Genomic DNA, 13,270 nt, shown 5'->3' with positions numbered 1-13,270 from the left:
TTCAGCCCTTTATAGTCCATTTCACTATGATTTAATTTCACGACTTTCAAATTAACTGGATTTAGTTAAATAAGAAAAGATCCAATTTTCACATTTTCACTACTATTTATATTCAGATTATTTTTCTACTCATGAAAGTCACAAACATTAGTTGGTTTACGGTATATTCAACCCCATAATGTTAAATAATTCATACCATATAATCTTTCCTAGGATCTGTTCCTTCAGATATAGATTCTGTGAGGTATGGCCTTTTGTATGAGAAGAATGATATGACAAGAGATGATACAAAGTATTTCTATTTTCAGATGTATAAATGGCAGTACCCTACTTCACACTACAGCTTATCACGGCCACATACAGGGAATAAGAGATATCCTGTCATTGAGGGTCGATGTTAATGTGAGGGACTACAAAGGAGCTACGGCGTTACACAGATCCAGAAATGCTTCAATACTTGAGGTAAAAATAGATTTACAGCTTTACACTTAAGTGAAACTGAAAAAATAAATCATATTTGTGCAAAGTGACACCAACAAACACATTTTATGAGTTTCTCCACATCTTTTCATGATTTATATTTACAAAAAAATATTTCACTGCAGACTTGTCATATAGGTGTAAGTACCAATTTTGTTTTTAATATTGTTAATTTGTATTCATAAAATCACCTCGTGCTAAAAAAAATATATGCATGATAGTTACATTACAATTTACTTTTATCTTACTTGATAGTTACATTACAATTTACTTTTATTTTACTTGATAGTTACATTACAATTTACTTTTATTTTACTTGATAGTTACATTACAATTTACTTTTATCTTACTTGATAGTTACATTACAATTTACTTTTATCTTACTTGATAGTTACATTACAATTTACTTTTGTCTTACTTGATAGTTACATTACAATTTACTGTTATCTTACTTGATAGTTACATTACAATTTACTTTTATTTTACTTGATAGTTACATTACAATTTACTTTTATCTTACTTGATAGTTACATTACTATTTACTTTTATCTATTAGATGCTATTTTGTTAGTAATTAAAAAACTGAAAAGGAGAAGTAGAAAGGACAAGTTAGACACTGATGATAGATTTCCCATTGTCCACAATGTTTTATGACAAAATGTGCTGTATATTTTAGGAGATACTTGACTCAGGAGCTTTAGTTGACACTGAAGTCTCTGAGGGAAACACACCTCTACATGTTAAATGTTACGGAGAAACCATCAATGTTTTGTTACATGATATATGTTGTATATTGTAGGAGATACTTGACTCAGGAGCTTTAGTTGATGCTGAGGACTCTGAGGGAAACACACCTCTACATGTTAAATGTTACGGAGAAACAGGGAAACCAGCAGAAATGGCCAGTATAGAACTTCTGCTTCATAAAAATGCCAACATTTGTAAACGGAACAACAGGGTAAGATATCTGATTGTTAAAGCCACCTCCTATTCAGCTAGTCTGTCCATCTGTGAGTGGGAATCACAAATCATTTACACTCTATCCATAGAATTACTAGGGAATGCTTATTTACCGCTACAAAAAGATGTGTCATGTACAAGGATGAATTAACATTTAAAGTTATGGTAATAGCCCCCCCCCCCTTCCGCTCTCCTTCTGAAATTTACAGAAATACTTCCTGTTGTCACTGTTGGTCCCCAGTAAATTTGGTATCATCATTCCACATTTGGAAGATAAGCTATGTATAAAGAAGGAAATTATACATTGAAAGGGGGTTAAGATTGCTGATAGCTTGTTATAAGTAGGTGGGATCCTTAATTTAATGCAATAGTAAAAGGAACAACAGTGTAATATGTTGTATATTGTTTAAATAAGAAATTGATCTTCATTTGTTAAATGATGGGTTTTTTTTTGTTATGATATTTTTTGATAATTTGCTTTATTTTTTAAATTTTATTTTGTCAATATTGTTAGTGTATTTATCAACTGCCAATGGATAGCATACAATTTATAAGGGAACCCCCTATGGATGTGTAAATGAGACTTCAGTAACAATATTAAAAAGAGTCAAAGATATGATTTTAGTGTGTCCTTCTAGTGTGTGTTACATTATACCAACATTTAAGGAGTAGGGGCTTTATTGCAATCATCTTGTCCATCTGTTAGTTTGTCCAACAAACATTTTTCTCACACTTCTCAGAAACTAAAAATACAGAATAAGATCATTTGATCAGCAGCTTAACTTGATGAGGCTTATATTGTGTCAGCATTTGTTTTGTCTGTCAGGTACCTACTATTTTGTTGCCAAATACTTTAAATAATTTAGTATATTGGATCACATATTTCTTCTATACCTCTGAACAGAGTGTCTTAGGATTTGGTTGACAAATATATATTTGTGCATTTTGGATCTGTTAGTTGAGTATGCTTAGCATGCCTAAGCATTGATTGATGTTTTAATTGTAATACATTACTATGCCTATCAGGGCTGTGATGATGTGAACTTCATATGATTATTTTTTTTGTTTTTAGAGCCTACTTCCAATTCATTGTTGTGCTATGCAGGGACGTATTGATGTGATGAAGATGTTAATTCGTAATGATCAGGAGGGGTTAATGATAAAAACAATTAATGCAGAGGAGGATCAGAATCCACCAAGTTTGCCACATCTAGCAGTGGCTAATGACTTTATAGACTCAGCTAAGTGGTATGTAAATTATATCCAAAGTGTGCCACATCTAGCTGTGGTTAATGACTTTATAGACTCAGCTAAGTGGTATGTAACATATATCCAAAGCTTGCCCTATCTAGCTGTTGCTAATGATTTTATAGACTCAGTTTTTTAAAGTTGTAAGTTATATTGTCAAACCATTTTTAACCCGAGTCGAAGAAAAATATCAGTATTAATTTGATGATGTATGCATGAGGGTGGCTGCCATACAGAGTCTGTGCATTTACTTGATAACGCCTTAAAGAAAACTTTTCAAATTTAGATATGTTGTTTCCTGTGATTAAATGAAGGTAAGTTCTATTTTCACATTTAACCATTCACCGTTGTTGAATTTTAGACCTTTAAGTAGTGAAAAGTGATACTTAGAGCTTTGTCCGTGTATAACTTGAAGACACTTTGACGAAACCTTTTCAAAATTAGATATGTTGTTTCCTGTGACTTAATAAAAGTCAACTTTCTCAATTTTAGCTTTATTGTTGATGGGTTGGAAAACCTTTAAGCACGGAAAAGTGATACTTGGAAGATTATGACCTTTCCATTTTTTAACCCTAAAAAAAAATATTAATTTTTTTACTTGATCCTGTTTGGGGGTCCAGATTTGCAAAAATAATTTTCATTTAAGAAAATGGGGTTTGCTGTCAATTTGAGAGCCTCTTGTTTGGAGATCTACTGATTTGGACTTTATATTATATAGATCAAGATTAGTTAGATGACATAAGAATGAGCCACTTGTCCATAAATGCTCAAAATGTTTTAAATACCTTTAATTTTGAAAAACAACTTTATACATTTTACAGGCTGATAGAAAATGGATTTTATTTCAAAGAAAAGGAACAGAATATTTTACTAAGGAGAATATTAACAGAGCAGTTAAATTTGTAAGTAGAGAAATGTTAGAGTAAATTTTATAGGTCATTATTACTTTCAAATTGAGTTGTTTGATACAATCAAATGATTTATTGTCGAGCCTGCAACTTTTGTTGCAGAAAGCTCCACATAGGGATAGTGATCCGTCGGCGGCTACAGCGGCGGCGGCGGTGTTAGCTAACTTCTTAGAAGCTTTATATTTTAGAAGGTGGAAGACCCGGATGCTTCATACTTTGTATATAGATGCCTCATGTTACGAAGTTTCCGTCAGTCACGTGTCCAATGTCCTTGACCTTATTTTCATGGTTCAGTGACCACTTAAAAAAAAGTTCAGATTTTTTGTAATGTTGAATTCACTCTTATTATAAGTAATAGGATAAGTAAATTTGATATGTGAGTACCTTGAAAGGTCCTCATGTCTGTCAGACAGTTTTCACTTGACCGCGACCTCATTTCATGGATCAGTGAACAAGGTTAAGTTTTGGTGTTCAAGTCCATATCTCAGATACTACAAGCAATAGGGCTAGTATATTCGGTGTATGGAAGGACTGTAAGGTGTACATGTCCAACTGGCAGGTGTCATCTGACCTTGACCTCATTTTCATGGTTCAGTGGTTATAGTTAAATTTTTGTGTTTTGGTCTGTTTTTCTCATACTATATGCAATAGGTCTACTATATTTGTTGTATGGAATGATTGTAAGGTGTACCTATCTAGCGGGCATATGTCATGTGACCTTGACCTCATTTTCATGGTTCAGTGGTCAAAGTTAAGTTTTTGAGTTTTGGTCTTTTTATCTAATACTATATGCCATAGGTCATCTATATTTGGTGTATGGAAATATTTTATGATCTTTATGTCAGTAGTGCAGGTTTTATTTGAGCGTGACCTCATTTTCATGGTTCATTGCACAGTGTTAAGTTTTTGTGTTTTGGTCTATTTTTCTTAAACTATAAGTTATAGGTCAACTATATATGTTGTATAGAAGCATTGTACATGTCGGCCTGGCATGGTTCATCTTACCTTGACCTCATTTACAAGGTTCATTGGTCTTTGTTTAGTTATCTTGGTTAATGTTAAGTTTATGTGACAGTTGTATAAAGCTTAGCTTTATACTTAGGACTATCAACATAATATCAGTGATAAGTATAGAAGGCGAGACATTTCAGCGTGTGCACTCTTGTTAGAATTTAAGGGTAATTTACAGTAAATGAGTAATGTCACAGATTTTGGTACCATTGTTTTTACACCTTTCGCTATTTGAACTATGAATTGGAATTAAGTGAAAAAAAGTTATAAAATTAGTCTAAACAATTATCAAATCTCTGATTATCAATTTATAGATTTTCCTATAAAATTGATATGTTGATGATACAATAATTTATATTGGAGTATTGTATCCACATTCCTCATTTATGCTACTGTGTAGAAATCTTGTTTGACGTAGTTTTAATGTTCAGACCTTTTTTCTTTGTACAGTACACCCATTTTCATTTTTTTAGAAATCACTCCCTATCTATTCAGAAAAAAACAATGGTGATTGTGGGTGAGTCTTCTCTGTATTCTCAAAGTTCCTCCTAAGAGTGATTTTTAACATTTAGAATCTTGTGTTTACTGTATAAACAAATTACATTTTCATTCGATGTAAAACATACATGTATAAAACAGAAAGTCATATCTACAATCTATTTTTATTAGATGTAAAAATCCACCTAAAATCGACTTCTTTGGCATACATTCATGGTAAGTTATGGGTGACAGGAGGATAGGGTTAATGAATATTGTAAAGTTTTTACAGTATTTTTAGGTCTCCTTTATAAAAGCCATGAAAAATCTGTTTATATTTTTCTACTTTTCTGATGTCATCAAAGTCTTAAGATTTATATAATTTAGTTTCTGTATTAACAAATTATCTCCCTTAGCTATTAGTGTTAAAAGTAGAATGGTGCTGTTCTCTGGTTATTTTTCTGTAAACAGACATTTTGTGTATATATGTAGAACTGTAATGTTCAAAAGTATTTATAAGCATTAACGTGTCCCTTATAGGAGAAGGAAACCAATAGTTATTGTTATTATTGACAAATCTATTACTTATTAAAATAAATAATATAATATTTTTTGTTTCTTCAAGGTAGAATCGTTTGACAACATGTTGTTAGTTCTGAATATGTAATTTTCAAGAGTATGTGTTACTTGTCTCTTTAGTTAAAGTGGTTATAATCTTTGACCATAACTGTATATGAGTATAGCTCATACTTATACTGTATTTGCCTTACTGAATTTGAAGTGATTATCAGCTGAGTTTGTATATATGAGTTTTTTTACCATATTATGTAGTTATGATAAAATATATTTAATGTATCTATATTTACAGGAAGAGTTCAGTAGATGCTGTCCAGTTTTTGCTGGACAATGATGCTGAAGTTAATCCAAGGTACCCAGGGGGTAATTGGTAAGTGATATTATATTTGTTAAGAATAATACATATGTAAAGAAATTTTGTAAGTTAAATAATTGATATTTAGTTAATGCATACAAATAAAGTACCAGTACTATACAATATATATATATATTTTATTTAAAGCATACTTTTCAGGTTTATGACTTGCAATCTTAAAATAAGTTTGATTTTTAGAATTTTTTAAGATCATACAATTATCAGTAGCTTTACTTGTGCTTCCTTATTCAACTCAAAGAGTCCCCTTACATCCAATTGTTGTCTAAATTCACATACACATCCTAAGAGACTAAGAATCATTGATAAGTTATATGATTCAGTCATTATGCGATATGATTTTGTATATAAAACTTATTGCTGGACTTCTCCATCAACATAAACTGGCTGCAGTGATATAGCCAAAAGGGCTTAAAGAGGAGCTTAAGCTTTATATGCAATCAATCTAAACACAAACAAAAATATTTGTATATGTCACAAAAGACAACCACTGATTAATTGGGAGAGGCTTGTTAGTATGTGGGCTTGTTCTCTATTACAGTGCACTACATTATTCTGCTGGACTGGATGGGACATCAGAGATACTGGAACTATTTTTATCATACGGAGCTGATGTGGACCCCATCAATGAGGAGGGAAGGACCCCACTGTTTTATGCTACCCAGGCCAATAATCAATTTGCTGCATGTGTTCTCCTGGAGCAAGGGGCTAATGTCAGACAGAAAGATGTACATGGTAAGTCTTGGTAGTAATAGTTAGAGATAAATCAGTTATATACAATCCAGATAGATATGGACTTAAATGTCTGAATGAAGTCTTGGTAGTAATAGTTAGAGATAAACCAGTTATATACAATCCAGATAGATATGAACTTAAATGTCTGAATGAAAGAAATACTTTGAATGTTATAAGATACTCTTCTATGGCCTTTTCATACTTTCAACATTAAGTATGGCTTACTTGTGTCCAATCCATTTTACTTTGAGTAAATAAAATATGTGTAAACTAAACAATGCAGCGAGATACTCCTGCACCCGGAGGGGTCCTTCAGTATGTCTTCTAGGTTAAACAGGTGCATTGAAGACCCATTGGTGACCTTCGGCAGTTGTCTACTCTATGGTCAGGTTGTTGTCTCTTTGGCACATTACACATTTCCATTCTAAATTTTATTATGCAGTAAAAAGTAGATTTTTATGTACAGCCTAAATTATTGAATCATTTGGATAACAATTTGTTGTAATCAAACGTAAGTATGTTGTCCTATTTCAACTTTTTCTCTGCAGCTTAGGTACATGTAACATGTTATACGTTTACTTTTTGAAGGTTTGACAGCATTTGATTACATTGTGGATTATGATGAGTGGATTGAATGTGGATATTTTACTGATGATATAAAAGCCAGATTAAAAGGTAAGAGAAAATCAACGTACTGTGGATTCATTATCCCGCTGTGGATACCAATGTATTGTGGATCTGTGGATACCGATGTATTGTGGATCTTTGGATACCGATGTATTGTGGATCTTTGGATACCAATGTATTGTGGATCTTTTGAATGTAATACCAACCACAAATTCAAAACGTTCAACAAAGTCACTGTGCTTAAACGGCTGTGGGTAACTTAAGTTACCCACAGCCCAAGATGGCGGACTCTAAACTCGTTGATATTTAAATCATACAAAATGTACCTTTTACGACGTTTTTCATGCAGAATGTAAATATTTATAGGATTATTGAATAAAGAAATGACTAACAATTACAATAAATTTGTTAATATAGAGTTCACTAAAACGCAAGGTCAACTTTAAAAAATGCATAAGATGTCCGTAACTTTTTGATCGAAACTAAGCAGACTGTCCGTAACTTTATTTTTAGATGTGGGTAACTTTTGATTTAAAATTTTAAGAATTATAATTTCAACAATTAGAAGACAACTAACATCATATTTGTAACCTTCGCGGCGGTTTATACTACTAATTCACCACCAAATGTGATTTAATTAACGCATCATACTTACACCACAGACGTTTTATGTGGGGTTTGTGGTACTCCATCCTGGTTATGGTTGGAACTTTTATTTACTGATGTGCGTCTTATCGACGTTTTTCGCTTGTCAGACCAAGGCTTTTCCATACTCTTTAATGTTTTGAGTTTAATTATATGTTTGCGGTTTACCTTCACCTCTGTTTCTTTCTATGTGTATTTTGATGAATACTCTTTGACGCGGCTCGGTATTTATACATCCCACCAGTTAGATATAGTGTTATGATTTTTTGAATATGTTTCCTAGTATGTTTTTTTTTCTCTCTTTGTATGTTATCAGGGGTTGTTAGACTATTAAATTACCCTGTTGTCCTACGTAGTTATTTATATTTGTATATACTATGTCGAATTGTTACACTATGTTGACTGCTCTTTTCCTTTTATTGTCACTGACTTTTACCTATTGTGTCTTTTAGTTTTATTCAGTTTAATGAGATTTAATGCAACTTGCATACAAATGAAATATGCAGCTAGCTGTAAAACCAGGTTTATTCATTTATACAAAATGTCCTTTTTTAAAGTTTTCCCATTTACTGTAAATCTTGGCCAGGGTGCCTCAATATCATTATGCGCAACGTCCAAGTATGTGTAGTCTACTTGTTCAAAAATAAAAACGAACAATGATGTTTCAACAGTTTATCTGCTATGATCGGAAACAACCCTCCGAACTAGTACCCCGACGTTATACAAAATGAGACCCGAGTTTTGCGGATTTTTCGTGATTTTTTTCATATTTTTCCCAATTTTGTCTTCCATCGATACAATGAATTATATCATACTAGACATCTACTTCGTTTTCTGAATATGTATTCGATGCAATCTCTATCATAAGTTTAAACATTACATCCGCGTATGTCGATTCTTTGAAAGTTACGGACATCTCTATTGGTATGATGAAAAAAGTTACGGACAAGTTGTTTTGAAGTTACGGACAGCCTAAGTGTTTTTTTTAAATCGTGCTGTGATCGTTTATTTTGTAGAATTTTATCACCTTTTCAGTTTAGGGGTTTACCTAAACGATTAATAGAACTTTTAAATTCAGTTGTTTAATTGATACATTCGTGGTATTGTTATTCTATAGAAGAAAAGTATCTAACCGACGCAAGGCGGCTCCATCTTGGGCTGTGGGTAACTTAAGTTACCCACAGCCGTTTAAGCACAGTGAAAGTATAAATTCCCTATAAGATTTCTTGGCAAAGCTTGAAAAAGCAAGAAATCCAGTATCAAAGAAAATTTATTTTTCTTTAATCAAAGTAAATTGTTACCATTAAAATTAAAAGACCCCCAAAGTATGTAGGCTACTACAGGCTAGATTGATATTTTTTCTATTTAAGGAAGGTCAAATTTCAAACTTTTAATGGTAAGTATTTTGATTTTCAACATTTTGAAATTTCATTTAAAGCATGTTTAATTTTTACGGACTAATTGATGCATGGTTTTCCCTGTTTATGCTGTTATTTTTAAAACAATAAACCACAGGAATACTTTTAACTTCCAATATGGAGTTTGCTGTACTAGCATACAATTAAGAACCATTCTGGCCATTTAAATGGTATGATAATTTTACTGTGCTGTTACAGTGGATACCAAACCACTATCCAGTCAGAAAATCTACAGACATGAAATGTAACGTGGTATTAAAAACATTGATTGTCTTAAGGATGTATTTAAGTGAGGTTTATGAATTTATGTCAAATGTTCGGACTCCTGTTTTTTTTCACCTGATACAGGGTAAAATGTTTTACCCAATAACACTCATTTTTCTTTTCATATAAGACTTCAATAACTCATAAAAGGTCATTTACCAAAATATAAGCACTAGCAGATTATAGATTTCTTTTCTTTCGATTTTTAAAAGACACAAATACATTTAAATACAGAGTGTGGCCATAAGTATTCATCACTTGAGATTTTTCGCTATATATTGTATATAAAACTACATTTTTCAAAATATTATTTTGGGGTCCTTTTTGGTTTGATTTTGAGCAACTTGGTACCAATAGAAGCAGAATTGTCCCAGGTTTATTTGTTTATTTGGTTATATTATTTTTGTTGATCATTTTCATTTTTTCACAAGATAAACTCAAATATTATTTTCTGTTTAGAAATGGGCTATATAAAACTACATTTTTCAAAATATTATTTTGGGGTCATTTTTGGTTTGATTTTAGGCAACTTGGTACCAATAGAAGCAGAATTGTCTCAGGTTTATTTGTTTATTTGGTTATATATTTTTGTTGATCATTTTCATTTTTTCACAAGATAAACACAAATATTATTTTCTGTTTAGAAATTGGCTATATATTCAACCAAATTAAATTATGAAAATTTATTGTATGTGTTCACATCAAGAGAAAACAAAAAACACCTGAAGACAAAACTATTACCAAATAAACAAACATACTTTGGATGATTCTATGTCTTTTAATGCCTTGTTGATAAAAATCCAACCATTAATGCCCTCAAAATATTTTATTTTTAATGTGTTTTTATATGAAATATATAGCAAAAAAATGCAGGTGACAAATACTTTTGGCCAGGTACTGTACCAATGCAAACATGAGCCAAAAGTCAGAGTTAGCCTTTTTCAGCCATTTTTTTAAGGTTTATTATCACAAAACTAATGCTTATCGTACTTATAGTCCCAGTTTTCAAATTTAGATTTTTTAAATTTCACCTAGTATATCCGATAAGAGAAGATGTAATAAGAGTCCATATTTGGATGCTAAACTTTCTAAAGTTGTAAAATTCTTCAATCTTTTCAAAAGTGGTCTGTCTTCACTTTCACTTTTTAAGATGAATCCCATTAACAGCTAAACGATTGGAAAATTCTTCAATCTTTTCAAAAGTGGTCTGTCTTCACTTTCACTTTTTAAGATGAATCCCATTAACAGCTAAACGGTTGGAATATTTTATTGCAAATAGATAAATTGTTTTAAAAACAATGTGACTGATGTTTATTTGTGTTATTACAGCTTTCAGTTTAAAGCATGCCAGAGACTTGGTCAGAGCTATATCTAAGAAAGTGAAGACCAATCCATTCCATCCGTTACGTCAGAGAATGATAACAGAATCCACCATGGGGTTAACAACTCCTGGGTCCGCCATGCACAGCCCAGTACAGTCCAAACCATTGTCTAGTGGTTCGGCAATCTCAGCTTACAGCCAACTTAGTCAAATATTACCTCCAATAAATAGGAGACAGTCTGTCGGTGTAGGCTATCTTCACCATACTGGTAACCTTGGACTTGTGTGATGTTATTCCATATCATACCTCAACTCAAGTCCTCAGTCAGATATCTGGAATGTTTGAATTAGACTTCTAAGATTACAACACTAGTATTAGCAGACTTGATGATCACCACACTATAGATTTCTCTGGTGTCAAAATATTCTTGATAATGTGTTGTATTGTCATATAGGATAAAGATTAATGCTGTATTTTTACATTTTTATCATTTTTTTATATTTATTGTTTTATTAATTTACTGCTCTTGGTCAAATTTTATTCATGTTATAAACCTTTTTTAATGAAATTTTAAAGGCTGCTTTTCTTGATATGTTTCATGGTGACTAATAAGGAAGTGTTTTACATTTCCTGTATATACAATACTGTACTTATGTACCTATCACATGGGACTTTAATGTCTATTGTTACTGTTACACATACACACTCAGCACAGGCAATGTTCACTAATGCTGGGGCATAACATTGTTTTTCTTCTGTAAGAAAATATTCATACAAAAGTAATTTATCATCCTTATTTAAGACATTCAAAATATCTTATCTTGTAGAAATTATAATTTTAACAGTGAAGAAATATTTTGTTGTATTTAACTTAAATAAAAATAGCCAGGAAGTATGAACGATTAAATCATTGTATGAGAAAATTATAAACTATTGTTATCTTTAAAAAGTTTTAGATGTGGACTTCCTTAAAACTTCAAGTAGAAGTACAAACATTTTGTGAGAACAAGGCATTTAATATATTATACACAAAGGCTGTTTATTGATTAGAAACAAATATATATTATATCATACTTATAAACAACTGATAACAAATGTTATTCTTTTTTTTAAATTTAAAGTATATTGCATAAGGTTATATACATACTCGACCCTGATACACTAAGTAGAAATGGAGGTAAATTTTGCATTGAAAAACAGAAACTACATGTTTTTTCTTCTAGAGGCCATTGAACATAGTAGCTATCATAAATACTAAATTGAAAAAAATTTAAAAAGATAACAGTAATATAAGAAATCTGAAAAAATATATCATGTTAAGTGGTAAAAGCTACCAAATGTATTCAGGCTAATGAAGCTTTGTTAGAATATGCTGGAGTTTTTTTCATTATTCAGAATTTGTCATTATGCAAAGATATAAGCTAAGTGATACAGCTTACTTTCAGCTCTAGTTTATCAGTACATTCCATAGTAGTTTATTATTCATATTTTTAATCGATCCATATGTTTTTCTATTACACAGTTTGAGATGTGCCAAAATTTTCACTTTCACTTTGCAAAATTTAAATGAATTCACATTTCACCCGTCAAAATAGACAATGATATGATAATTAGTTGTTATTTTTTTTTAATTTTTTTTGCCAAAATCATAAAGTTCAATTTTCTTCAAATGAACACTTAACACTGAGGTATGCCAAATTTTAATTTTCTTAGCTGTAAGATCTAGATTTATATAAGAATTATACATATTTGTATGAAAATTTTATTTAAACGTATTTATCTTTTTTTAATTAATTTTTTTTAATAATAATAGTATTATTCCGTCCAATATTTACAGAAATATATATTTGTAGCTATATTTTAAATGTGATAGTGTAAGAACAGTTGGTATATTTGCCAATGTTAAAATAACAAAATGGCTGGTTGTCCAATTATCATGTTATAAATGTTGATGTTAGTTGTTACAGCTGATACAATCTGTGATCTTCTCAATAAAAATCCAATCTTCCGTCGTTTTTTATGTTTGTACTTTATTAATATGTTGAAATATTATTAATAATATATTGAAATATAATATTTATCTCCCTGTTTGATCAGGATCAAGATGGTAATAGGATTACCAATCCATCCATTTGATTTTAGTCAATAAGTTCGGGAAATGTTTTGAGTTCCATGATGATACTTTCTATAATTGATTTCCATCTCCTAGCCTGTTAATTAATAAGT

The 13,270-nt window shown here is 31.1% G+C and overlaps 1 protein-coding gene across 6 annotated transcripts in view; it reads left to right on the top strand.

The window, feature by feature from the left end:
- The window catches only part of LOC139529789 (putative ankyrin repeat protein RF_0381), a 53,685-nt gene extending 40,633 nt beyond the window's left edge, over positions 1–13,052 (top strand). For 5 of the 6 annotated variants that reach the window (XM_071325687.1, XM_071325686.1, XM_071325684.1 and 2 more), the window contains 8 exons: positions 309–462; positions 1,280–1,438; positions 2,513–2,688; positions 3,510–3,590; positions 5,953–6,030; positions 6,575–6,768; positions 7,357–7,443; positions 11,052–13,052. In XM_071325687.1, coding sequence (XP_071181788.1) covers positions 309–462; positions 1,280–1,438; positions 2,513–2,688; positions 3,510–3,590; positions 5,953–6,030; positions 6,575–6,768; positions 7,357–7,443; positions 11,052–11,332 — 1,210 coding nt within the window. In that variant the 3' untranslated portion in view covers positions 11,333–13,052. Of the gene's footprint in view, positions 1–308; positions 463–1,279; positions 1,439–2,512; positions 2,689–3,509; positions 3,591–5,952; positions 6,031–6,574; positions 6,769–7,356; positions 7,444–9,410; positions 9,437–11,051 lie in introns of all 6 variants that reach the window. The other variant, XM_071325688.1, reaches the window with a different exon arrangement.
- The last annotated feature ends 218 nt before the right edge of the window (positions 13,053–13,270 follow it).

This window comes from Mytilus edulis, chromosome 7 (genome assembly GCF_963676685.1).
Source record: "Mytilus edulis chromosome 7, xbMytEdul2.2, whole genome shotgun sequence".
NCBI classification, from domain to species: Eukaryota; Metazoa; Mollusca; class Bivalvia; order Mytilida; family Mytilidae; genus Mytilus; species Mytilus edulis.
Note: the sequence above shows the minus strand (reverse complement) of the source record. Positions and strands in the feature narration are given on the sequence as shown.